Source organism: Rhinoderma darwinii, chromosome 2 (genome assembly GCF_050947455.1).
Source record: "Rhinoderma darwinii isolate aRhiDar2 chromosome 2, aRhiDar2.hap1, whole genome shotgun sequence".
NCBI lineage: Eukaryota > Metazoa > Chordata > Amphibia > Anura > Rhinodermatidae > Rhinoderma > Rhinoderma darwinii.
Genome location: NC_134688.1, coordinates 70,837,954 through 70,850,634, shown reverse-complemented (window position 1 = coordinate 70,850,634; position 12,681 = coordinate 70,837,954). Strand labels below are relative to the sequence as shown.

At 35.0% G+C, this 12,681-nt stretch overlaps 1 protein-coding gene across 4 annotated transcripts in view; it reads left to right on the top strand.

Moving 5' to 3' along the window:
* Positions 1-12,681, top strand: part of POSTN (periostin) — a 90,526-nt gene that overhangs the window by 72,098 nt on the left and 5,747 nt on the right. For 2 of the 4 annotated variants that reach the window (XM_075851739.1, XM_075851736.1), the window contains exons 18-23: positions 1,050-1,115; positions 2,733-2,774; positions 4,583-4,681; positions 6,348-6,443; positions 8,748-8,831; positions 10,611-10,691. In XM_075851739.1, the coding sequence (XP_075707854.1) occupies positions 1,050-1,115; positions 2,733-2,774; positions 4,583-4,681; positions 6,348-6,443; positions 8,748-8,831; positions 10,611-10,691 (468 nt within the window). The remainder of the gene's footprint in view (positions 1-1,049; positions 1,116-2,732; positions 2,775-4,582; positions 4,682-6,347; positions 6,444-8,747; positions 8,832-10,610; positions 10,692-12,681) is intronic. The other 2 variants (XM_075851737.1, XM_075851738.1) reach the window with 2 other exon arrangements.

Below are 12,681 nucleotides of genomic sequence, written 5' to 3'. Positions count from 1 at the left end.
CCACCCAGGGAAAAAAACGCCTTTCCCTCCCATTGAAATCAATAGTGGCGATTTCCGCGTCAAAAGCAGCGCCAAAAAAACTCTGTGTGAACTGACCCTTAAATGAAACTGTGTATATTGTAACAGGTAACATAACTTATGAATTATAGGAGGTTACAAATTATTTTGTAAACATTTAAGATCATGTTATAGAGGGAGCTGTGCGGACTCAAAGTACATTTAGATACAAAATATCAGTCAGCTGCTATATGTTGAATTGACAAACTTAAAGTGTAACTAAATGTTTGACAAACTTCTGACATGTCATTGTGACATGTCAGAAGTTTTGATTGGTGGGGGTCCGAGCACTGAGACCCCCACCAATCGCTCAAACGAAGCTGCAGAAGCGCTCATGTGAGTTCTCAGCCGTTTTGTTTCTGTTCGGTTTTTTCTGGCAAGCCGATGTATCGGAGTACGGGCTCATAGACTTTCTATTGAGCCCGTACTCCGATACATTGATTTCCGTTAAAAGCCGAACAGACACGAAGCGGCTGAGCTCTCACACGAGCGCTTCAGCAGCTTCATTTGAGCGATTGGTGGGGGTCTCAGTGCTCGGACCCCCACCAATCTAAACTTCTGACATGTCACTATGACATGTCAGAAGTTTGTCAAACGTTTAGTTGCACTTTAAGGTGATCAATCTTGTTTCCTTATCTTTCCAAATAATAAAAACTGATTGGCCCACATTTATTATGTATTCACACCATGTTTTGGCATAAACTGAACCTAAAGGTCAGAAACTGTGACGCATGATAAACTTGCAGTACAATTGACAAGCTTTCTCATCACTAGGCAAATTTGGAAAGAGTCTTAAAGAAGACGTAATTTAGGAAGCATTTATTAAGAAAAATAAATGGGATCCTGGTAGCCCCTAAAGCGCCACCGTAGAGGAAATATTAACTGCATTTTAACAATGTATTTTTATGATGTTTTTAGTTTATACTAAAAACTGTATGTTATTAAATTAAACTTATGTTTCGTTAACTTTTTTTTTTTAATGCTTGTTACAGAGCCATTGACAACAATCACAAAAGTAATTGGTGGTGAAACAAAGACAATTCGCAAAGTTATTCCAGGTATGCAGCACTTTGATGTAGAGCATATTTTTTTATATATACATTTATATATTAGCGTCTACCAAATATCACTTGTTGTGTTTTTTGGCCACTGCAAGGGAAATGTTGTTTTACATACAAGCCAATTCAAATGAATAGGTGACCATGTAATATATATCAGGCTGAATTCATCATTCTTTGTTAGTGGCCCTCTGACCTGACTATGAAATCAATCAATATGACCTAATAGGACGTATGGAAACGAGTTGTCTTCATGAGACAATCCCTCTTAGGTTAACTGGATGCGAGCATAATATGGGCGTTTGGAATTGTCCATTATTAGATTCAACATTCAAGAACTATGCTTGAAGGAAGCCACATGATAGGTTCTTGGTCATACTGATTCTTAGTGTGAAGATATTTATTGTAGTTTCCCCTACGAAGTCTTGTACATGTTAAGTCATATTATTATCTTTACATAACAGCCAAAGGGGAGAGATGTAAGCATTGCTTTAAAGGGGGTTTCCCAGCAAGAGCATGCTATAACTAACTAATCGGTGGGGATCTGAGCTCTGAGACGAATTTCTAAAAACAGCAATCGATCATTTTGTCTTTTTCCCTTCATAGCCCCCATCCTGACCTGATGCTGTGAGAACTGTAGGGCACTGGGATGGGATCTGAACCTGTTAAGAGTACTGAGAATTAAACATAAAGCGGTTTTCTGGGACCATAAAATTGATGGCCCATAAGTTGCAGTTTCAGGCAAAGCAGTCTGTACTGACGAGCCGCTGTGCCTGTGTAAATAATACTGGACTGCGGCTTCTTCATTGTGCTGATCAATGGGAATCCTGGAGGTTGATCAAACAATGATCCATGTTATAGTCCCAGAAAAAAACCCTTAAGATTTGACTCATGTTTCCGTCTTAGTCAAGATTTGCCCAAGACTTTGGGCAATGTTAGCGTTGCTAAAAAACAAGTGATCATACTTCTTTGAAAAAGAAATCCATAATGTTAAAGAACAGGGATCTAATAGTATCGTGCTTTCAAGCTTCTCCTACATTTTTTTGCCACTGGAGAACCAAATGATTGACCTCCAGTACTAATGTTCTCAGAGTAGATATGCATATTGTAACTAGCTGTTGGTGAACTACTAAAAAATAGTCTGCAATTGATTAGATTCGTCAGAGGACAGTGCTTAAAGTGCCTGTCTGGGGACAGAGACAAATTAAAGAAAAGTATCTATAAGTTTCATAAAGGGTTACACTGTTAAATGCTAAGGGCTCCCACTAAACAGAACTGGAGTTTGAGGGGGCCTGTATACCCTTTATGGCATCCAGCTGAAACAGACATTTGGGAGGAGCATTGTGAACTGTCGTTTATCAGTCAGTTGGTCTCAGCCAATCAGCACCACTGGGAGTGATCTCAGAAGTGCTGTTTGGCTTAGAGCAGCTGAAGACAGGGCCCTTTTTCCAAATGTTTTTTTTTCAGCTAGATGCCATAAAGAGTATACAGGCCACCAAACTTTTCTGTTTGCCCTGTAAGTACCTACACCCAACTAATGTGGACTCCCTTTTAAACGGCATATCGAGCAGTTGTAACAACAAGATTTATATCTATTACTTTACCAAAAAAAATCAGGTGTGATTCAGGAGCACGACGATACATTGGATACAGATTCAGGTATTTTAAAGCTCGATGTGTCACGGTTTGAGACTCACTGCTTGTTAGCCAAGTGTCCACACCTCAAAGCACTGGATGTTGTCCTAGACATAACTATTTATTCCTTGTTCCTGTTGTGATCTGAAACCAACAATCTACTATCACTACCTGCACTATATGCATGTTCTAGAGTGAGATGAACAGTAACCCCACAATGCTTTACATATACACTTTATGGACAGTTGTATAAGTGTGTTATTGGTTGATATGTTCACTGCACCTTCCACTGCATCTTTGCTTGGCTTCTGCTTTCGCATGCTTTTACTTTTTATGTGCTTTGCTCACAATAGCATTATCACCGTCAAGTATGAAATGGCACTGATTTTTGTATTTCTGTTTTTTGCATGTTTTCCTTTGAAAGTTGCAAGTTTATTATATGTGTGAATATGTAATTGTACAATGGATGTACGCTAAGAATTTTCAATTTTTAATTAATACTTCATTATTTCTATGCATCGAGTAGAATATTTTTAATTAATCCTATGCAAACCTCTTCACATTAAGGAAATATTTAAGTACGTATATGTGTACAACTAGTCAAACTTGTTGAATTGTATTCTCAATATTCTAGCAAATTAACTTTTTATATAATGTAATCGGGCAGATTTGGCTTGTTGGCTATTGCCTCCTTAAAGGGAACCCGTCACATTAAACTTGCCGTCCTATCTAATGGCAGATTGTTATAGAGCAGTAGGAGCTTAGCAGATTTATATATATATAGTTTTGTAGGGAAATATTTAGTATAACTTGTATTTTATTCATTTAAATCCTTGCATATTGTGGACTTAAGAGTCCAGTGGGTGGTCCTACTCAGTGATTGGCAGCTATCTCTATGAAAAAAATATATACAGTGTGCTTTGTTTAATGACCGTCTATTGCCGATATATGCAACTGTAGAGGCATATGGCTGCATACATTTGTCTATACATTTGTCGGGACCATTTTAAACTTTCCTGCCAAACCTAAACACTAAATGTGGTAGGAATTGGGCAGTAACAACTGCAAACTGACCGTTTTTCTGCATTTGCTTCCTTGGTCCAAGCACTTCCCCCATTTGGCCCAGGTGTTTTTAATTAGCCAGAGACTATATAACTACTTGCTCAGTATAACTACTTACGCCCAGTCTGTTGACTAAAGCCACATGGGGTGGAGGGGGGGGTGAGTTTTTGAACTTTACACATGGTTGCAGTGCTGTGCAGTGATATCTGGTACAGTGATATATTTCCTGCATGGGGATGTAGCCCCATTGATTACACCCCCTGTGTAATTGTTAGACTGATTGATTACACCCCCTGTGTGTGCTGTGTTGCGGTAGCATTCATCGCCGTGTGTTCCTGCCCCTTCTAGTAGGGACCCACTTGAAATAGGTTTCTGTGAAATGGCAAGTGTGGTACTAGGTTCTATTAAAACATGTACTAGAAATCCAATTTTTTTTTTAAATAATTGCTTAGCAGCAAATGGGATATGGAAAATCTCTGCAAAATCCAAGCTATGAATGTGTGAATAGCTAAGTACATGTATGTGTTTAATTAAATTGGAAAATCCCTTTAAATTATACAACCAATCCCAAAATTGAGATTATTGGTTAACTTGGAAACACGTATGCACTTGCTCTCTTTACACACCCAGTGTGTTCTTACAATAGATAAACTACTAAGTAAATGTAGTTTGTAAACTAGTAATTCTTATTATTTAGCGGCTTCAATGTACCTATCACCTATCCTGTACGAAGAGTGCAAATAAATCAATATTTTCTTTTATAATTCTAGAGACATCCATTACTAGAGTGACTAAAGTTATTGAAGGACAACCAGAGGTCAGAATAATTCCAGGAAGCGAAACCAGAGTGACTAAAATTATCCAAGGAGGTGAGTGAATTTAAGTTGATAGCAAAGTCATGTAAAAGTAAAGCAAACTATATACAGGCAGGTCCAGTTGGCAATATAATAGTTAAAGGGACATTAAACCTAAAAATGAATGAAAAAACATAAAGAGAACGAAAACTTGTCTATTTTCAGCCTCAAAAAGCTTATAAAACAATCAACCTTTTAGAAACCTGACAGGGAATTGGGGGTCTTTAAGGAGATAAAATGAATGCCTCCTGGAATATATAGAAGAATATCAAAGGCTTATTTTTATTGTTTACCCTTGGAAACAGAATGTTATAAAGTAAATGGGGAGTATAGTTTTTTATTTTATTAATCTTTTGTAGTAGAATGAGATTCAGCTGTTGAACTCTTCATTTGGTTTCATTTGAGTACTTGCTTATTTCCCCAAAAGATTAATTCGATTTTATTCTAAATTGAATTGAAAAAAATCAAGAATGAAACTAGTATGACAGTAAGTTGTGTAGTAAAAATGACTGATCAAAAGAACTGCACAATAAAATGTTACTTTTACTTCGTATTAGTTAAAAAGGTTATCATTAAAAAAAAAAAGAGGGTGGGTCAAAAAATTCTACAGGAAAACAAACTGACCCTGTTAAACCCTACTACTTCACCCGCCTCATTGGAGCAACACCCCTACTCAAGGGATGGCCCCGACCTCCGACCTGTACACTAGATGCCCCGTTAATGGCCTAACCAATTAACAGTTTAGAGAATGGGTGTGGTGTAAACACACTGAGATTTGGTGTGATACCAATAGGTCAGAGGCGAATACGAAAAAAAAAAAATGGAGCAGTTCAGTATTCAGATAGACAACAAGTTGGCCTATATTACTCAAGGATGGAAAAGATGTATTGTCTAAAGTAATAATATACACATGTGCTACATTACAGATCTTATTGGCCTTATGTTTCTCTAATAGAAGGAGGAACTGCACATAAAAAACGAAATAACTACAGATAGTAATTAGAGTTCCAACGCGTTTACCCGGGTAAAATGGTAGGTTCAACTGGAAACCACACAATCAAAAAATAAAAAACAGATTGCCACCAAGATAACTGGTGCAACCTGACAGAAAAGCTGGATTAATGAGCTGTTATAATGTACAGGCTACTCAATATATTTGACAGGTGAGCAGAGAAATAAAGAAGAAAACACTTTAATAGTCACAGTGTTATCTGGGTCATTTGCATGTTGATACTCAGTCACGACCCCTATCACCATGTCATGTCTGCCACAGACCGCTGGTAGGTGTGATCATGTCCGGTGGAGGTAGTCCAGAGATTATTAGAATGGAGATCCCTCAATGTGGATGGTTACGGATGTGCTGATGACAACCGCTGGCTATTATCTGGCCTACCAAAGCCGTTACATTTGTTTGGATCTGTGAAAATAGTATGACAGTAAGGGCTCGTGGTAGCTCAAAAATTCAGATAAAGCATTGAGTTAGAAAATGGAATCAACCAAAAATATAGGGAAACTGTTCCAATTAGAAAACAATCTTTGGGTAACATCTCAGAAAACTGAAATGGGGATGGTCTTTATACTTCAGTATTCAATTATATAAGGGAGACAGTTGTGAGATAAATATCTTTCTAATGTCTATAGAATTAAGTGAATACTTATTATTGTATAACAATTATTACAGAACCCACTATCACCAAAATCACCAGAGTCATAGAAGGCAGTCCAGAATTCAGCCTGATTAAGGAAGGAGAGACAAGGCTAACCAAAGTCATTCAAGGTAGTAATTCATTTTATATTTATGTATAATCAGTATATTTTTCTAACTTTACTTGACTTGAAAAATAATTTCAGCCTTTGTTATATGTAAAAAAAACATCTGCTTCTCATCTATTTCACAGCTTAATGTTGAAGGTGCCCAACACAATCACTGTTATATCAATTACTGGTAATATAATTTAGAGTATATATACATTTCTGGAATAACAAAGACTGGGCTGCTTTACCTTACAGTTTCTGTGTGGTTTCCTCTCACAGAGTCTCCTGTTGCATGAACTTTAGATAGCATTTCACTTTGGCAAATTCTACTTGAGTAAAGCTTATGTGGTAATTACAATGTATAATTCATCTGTCTTTGTCAGTGGCTTAACTTAAAGCTTATGGTCTCCAATGGCGAAAAATCAACAGGACATGCAGGAGACCAAGTATAATATGTGAGGCCACAAGGGAAACAATATTGAATTGACATAATATATTGAGATCAAAGTAAACAGTGCTCCAGATTACCTATACAACAACCTTGATTATTTTAGTATTCTCATATATACAGATCATTATTTACAGACAATCCAACATCATGTTCATCATTAGAGTAATCGTAGAGTAGTAACATATATTTAGAAACCAGTTTCAACTTTCAAAAAACGTTTGACATATCATAGTGACATGTCAGAAATCTTGATCGGTGGGGGTCGAAGCACTGCTATAACAAAGCGACAGAAGCAATCGGATGAGTGCTGTGCCTCTTCATTTCTGATTGGCTTTCCTCAAAGGGGTGTATGGGCTCAATAAAAATTCTATAAGTTCGTACACCGCTCACTCATCTTTTCAATGAAAGCTGATCTGAAACTAAGTGACACAGCGCTCACCTGAGCGCTTCTGCCACAATGCTTTAGCGATTGGTGAGGGTCTCAGTGTTCGGACCCCCAGCCGATCAAAACTTATGATATTTCACTATAAAATTTCAAAAGTTTTTTAAAGTTTATTTACCCTTTAAGCAAAACTGGGCAGATGCCAAGCCTCACTGTGTTTTGTGGGCCCATAGTGATCTGGGTAAATATACTAAATATTCATCAAGGCAAATGCGAAATAAGAGGCCCACTGTAATTCTTGCCAAAGTGGCCCTGTGTCTCTATATCTATATATATGAACCTATCAAATCTATCATATGTATATTAAAATTAGCATTTATAATTTAATATAATACATTTATGCAGCTTATTTACCGTAAGTACAGAAGGTAAAGTATAATCCAACAAATATGTTTAGAAGACAAATGTTAATTTTGGTGTTGAAAAAAAATAAAAATTGGCGTGCCTTTATGAGCACCAAACATCTAAAAGAGCAACATAAATTATTGTAAACGTTTGTTATAAAATTGTGTACAAATTTTTATACAGATACGTTACCTATTATTTTCCTATTAGCTGATATCCATAAAAATAATATTCATTTTGTACTTCCATTTTTAATTGAATTTGTTAGAGCCCATGATTACTAAGATCACTAGAGTGATTGAAGGTGAGACAGAATTTAAGCTGGTAAAGGAAAGTGATATACAACTGACTAGAGTGATCCAAGGAGGTAAAGTTCAAAAGAAATGACTTTTGCCTTTCTTTATTTTTACTGAGAGATCCATATAATAATTTTTTTTAAATTTCAAAATAATTGATCTGCACAAAAGAAAATTGTGATTTTTGTATTAAAATTAAGGCATGGTAATCCTAGAAGTCCTCTGCGTTCTCAAAATGGACATCTGCCAAAAGTAGATTGAACAGCTCCTTTGTAAATTTACAAATATATTTTTATCATCCAAGCACACAGAATTTCATATACAATTTTATTTTTGTTTTTCTTATAATCAAATTTGTTAGGGCCTAGAATTACTAAGATCACTAGAGTGATTGAAGGTGAGCCAGATTTTAGGCTGGTAAAGGAAGGTGAAATTCAAGTGACCAAAGTGATCCAAGGAGGTAAAGTGAAATGATGAGATCTCAAAAATTCTCTTCCTTTCCTTTCCTTTATGTCTATAATTTTTTTTAACACCAATGGCATATGGGGGTCTAATAAAAAAAAAGCTTTGAATTCACAGGTTGAAGAAGTGTATATCACCAAGACAATGGTGGGCCATATGCTTCATTCCGCCTTGCTTTCCTTTCACATTTATGTAGACAAAAACTCCTGAAATGTAATTAATCTTTTATTTCCAGGTTTCTGGAGAAAATTCCGTAATGGAATGCACCAAAAAGGTTTTATATTTTTATTTTAGTTTTTTAATTTATTTATTTATTTTTTTGTTTTGCAGGCCCTGAAATTAAATACACTCGTTTTTCTACTGATCTTGGATCTGAGTTGGATGATGCTGAACTCAAAAGGAGGCTAGAAGAAGGTGGGGTTGAGTAAAATTATTTGTTTATTTACTCAGTAGCTTCTTAGTGGCAAAGCAGATTATGAGTAATGTTAAAAAGGAAGAATTACATTGGCACTCATGTATCAAAAAGTGGCCATTGTAAACAATCGTTTTCCAAAAAAACACAACACTAATGTCTGCAGGACATGTTTTCTTTGAGATAGTTTTGCCATATGAGGCCCTGCATCCGTAAAGAGGAAAATTAAAGGCACATTTGATTGAAGTCAGAACCATAGATAGAGTTTAATATGGCCACAGGCCTGAGTGGGAAGTATATTAACATAATAGCTAGAATCAAATTAGCCAAAGTTAAAGGGGTTTCCCAAAATCATAAACTATCACCTATCCACACGATAGGTGATTTTCTGATCACTGGGGGTCCCAACACATGCTACCATTCCATTTAGTGTCTATGGGAATGACGGAAAACAGCCAAGTACAGCGCTTGGCTGTTTCTGACATTCTCATAGTCAGTGAATGGAGCGGCGGGTGCATGCTTACCTGCCACTCTGTTCAAGCTCCTCTTCACTGCAATGGGTGCAGTAAGGAGGATCTGAGGGTTCTGGACCACCGTTCTTACGATCGGTGGTGGTCCCAGTGGTGGGGTTCCCAGAGATCAGGAAAGAATCACCTATCCTGAGGATATCTAATAATTTATGATTTTGGGAAAACATTAAACAATAATTTGAAAATACAATATTAATGTATATATACTATGTACTACTACAACAGAGAAAACAATTGAATAGTTAATACCGTGTAGTACTGTGAAATGCTAGAAAACAAAAGCAGTAAAAACAGTAAAAATAAAGAGATGTATATTTGAAAGAAATTCCACACTTTTGCTAAATTTTCACTGGTGAAATGTAATAAAAAGTTGAGTAACTTTGTAAATGCTTTTTTTTTTACTGTTTTGCAATGAATTTGAAGTTATTTCATATTTATATTAAAAACTGCTTTCAAAACCATTTGGTTTTGTTTGAACAGACAGCAGATTATTGCCATCTCAGACATGTGACCTACTGTAAAAGCATAGTCATAACTGTGTAACATTTGTGCTCCCATAATGCACTGCTCTCTGGTACCAGGAGCCCAGCAGAATTCAAAATATATTTTAAAAAGCAACTTAAGATATGTAAAGCAAATGATATACAGTTTCTTAACTTTTTATAAAGTTAAACTGTGGCATATTGTAAAATGTTATCCAAGGGGGAGTTTTCAAGGAGGAGTAAAGGATGAGCGAAATAGAAACTGAGCATTAGTTTCTGAATTCTGATAAATACAACACCCTTTTACAGAGATTCAGATTTTATATTACTTTCTATTTATACAAATGTATGTATTGTCAATTAATCATTTTAGGCTTCCACATACAAGTATTGATCTTTTTATAATTGATTTATTTAATTTTTGATTCAGTAGAAGGATGTGAATAACACATTTACTGACTGTCAATATTCATGGAGAAATACAATTATCACGTATTGACTTTTTACCATCAGATGATGGGATAATAGGTAATGAATTAATGCATAGTGTCCTTATCAATGTTCTAGCATCATGGTAAGAAGTCTATATGGGCAGCCTATATGTGTTTTCATAATATTGGAGATTCTTTTGCAATTCCGTATTCACCACCCATACATAAACACATTTTCTATGGCCCCAATGCAAATACTTGTCTTTTTTGGCTTCCTGAAGCCCCTGGTTGATAAATACATTCCTGACAATTTATGCCATAAACATGTATCCTATCAGAAGTCACCAGAGTTTCCAAGTTCATTGAAGGTGATTCACAAATACTGGACGATGACGAGCTGAAAAAGCTTCTCCAGGGAGGTTAGTGAGTGCAAATGGGCAACTAATATCACTTAACATGGATTTGTTAGTGATGATAAGCCATCTAGTGCATTCACGTCTTTTTAAAGACTAAATTGATTTCATTCTACAATTTATCGGCACATTTCTAAAAAAAAAACAAAAAAACAATCAGGTCAATATCCAAATTCAAGTTTCATTTTAATTTAGTCTTTAAAAATATAACTAACAAAGGGGACAATGAAGATTTGTTTGATTTCTTGAAAGATTGTTATTCCTTATTTGAACATATTTGGACAGACAAATAAAAAAAATACAGAAAAAAGAAAAAAGATAGCAGTAAACAAAGAGAAACAAATATTCATTTCTCCCCTTAACCACTTTCAGCATGTATTTTGGTGTTATGGTAAGAAATTTAACTCAATCCTATAAATGTATTAACATTTTTTTTAACACATAAGTGAAAAAACAAAAATCTACTAATGAATTCTTAAAAATGTCATATAATTCTTTGAATTGTGAAATTGCCTTGGTCATTGATAAAATCAAGTTGAATCCATATTCTGGGAGTATAATTTTAAACTTTTGTGTAAATTGAAATATATACAGATTCATAAATCTTTATATGATTAGTCTGCATACCTGCATATTATAGCCCTAAAATGAGGATAGAAGCACCAAAGTCTTCACAACTTGAATTATAATTGAAATCAAATATACCTCAAAGTCTAGAAGGCTATGTCTCAGAAACGTTTCCAGCCAATAGAAGTGGCCTGGTTATTCTCATTCACAAACACAGTTTTCGTGCAGTTTTTAAAGCCATTTCTTTTTTAGCCAAAGCCAGGAGGGAAGGAAAATCTTAAAAAAATTACTCAAACTTTTTGTAAAAAAAAATGCATCAATAACTACATTAAAAACTGCACGTATGATTCCAACCTGACTGTATGTTTGTTTGTTTGTAAGAACTTTAGGTCATAAGACAAAAGATCTGAATGGTCAACATTCAAAACTTGAATTAATGACTAAATTTATAAATTATTAATAAATACAATGTATTTACAAGCCTTAAAGTGAATATTGATCCTTCAAACCATTTTTTTTTCTTTAATCTAAATATATCCAAACTTCTGTTCTGATTAATTTCATAGTATATATTTAAAGGGGTCAGAATTCTATCTTTTGCAATACAATGCTCCGAATCCCCTGCCTAGCCGTAGAGTTAAATGATAAAATTATTTCTGCCGTCAGCCACTTCTAGGAGGGGGGGGGGGGGGCTTAACAGCTTAAGGTATCGAAGTACAACCACTTAAAAGATATATTATAAAAAGATTCAGCACAGTCGGACCTGAAATGACATGGTGTTAAAAGGTGGAAATTGACTTGCATAAAAAGAATCACAGCTTAAATGTATAACATAGACTTTATATACAAATAACATTTTAAAGAAATCAATTGAAATAAACATTCATAAAGTATATAGTTTAGTCTATACAATATGAACCTATTCTCTTAAAAGCAAAAAGTGCAGAAAAGTGTTTTAGTATAGAAGTTATACTGTGCGTCTTTCTGGACTCTCAAAGAAAGATGGAAAATGTGTAAAATGAAGCAACCATTGAAATATTAGCACAAAACGTGAAACGACCTTCTAAGGTGTTACACAAATAACAGTTTGAATACATATTAGCAGTTAAATTATATAGAATGATGTGATTGTTACAAGCTTTATATTTTGACATTAAACAAAACATTTCAATCATTGTGAATATTTTGGAATGTATTTATAATGTTTATAGAATGAAACATCTCGAAGAGTCTTTAAAAAGGACCAAATTTGACCTCCAGATGTGTAAGGTTGATAATGTAAGATTATTCTAGCTCTCGCATTTGTTCTGCTTGTTGTCACCTCATGGAATGACATAAATGTTGGTAAATGTTGGTAAATTGTAATGACTTATGAAAGGCAAATAGCGTTGTAGCTCTTCTATTCTTCATTTACTTACATTCCAGGTTC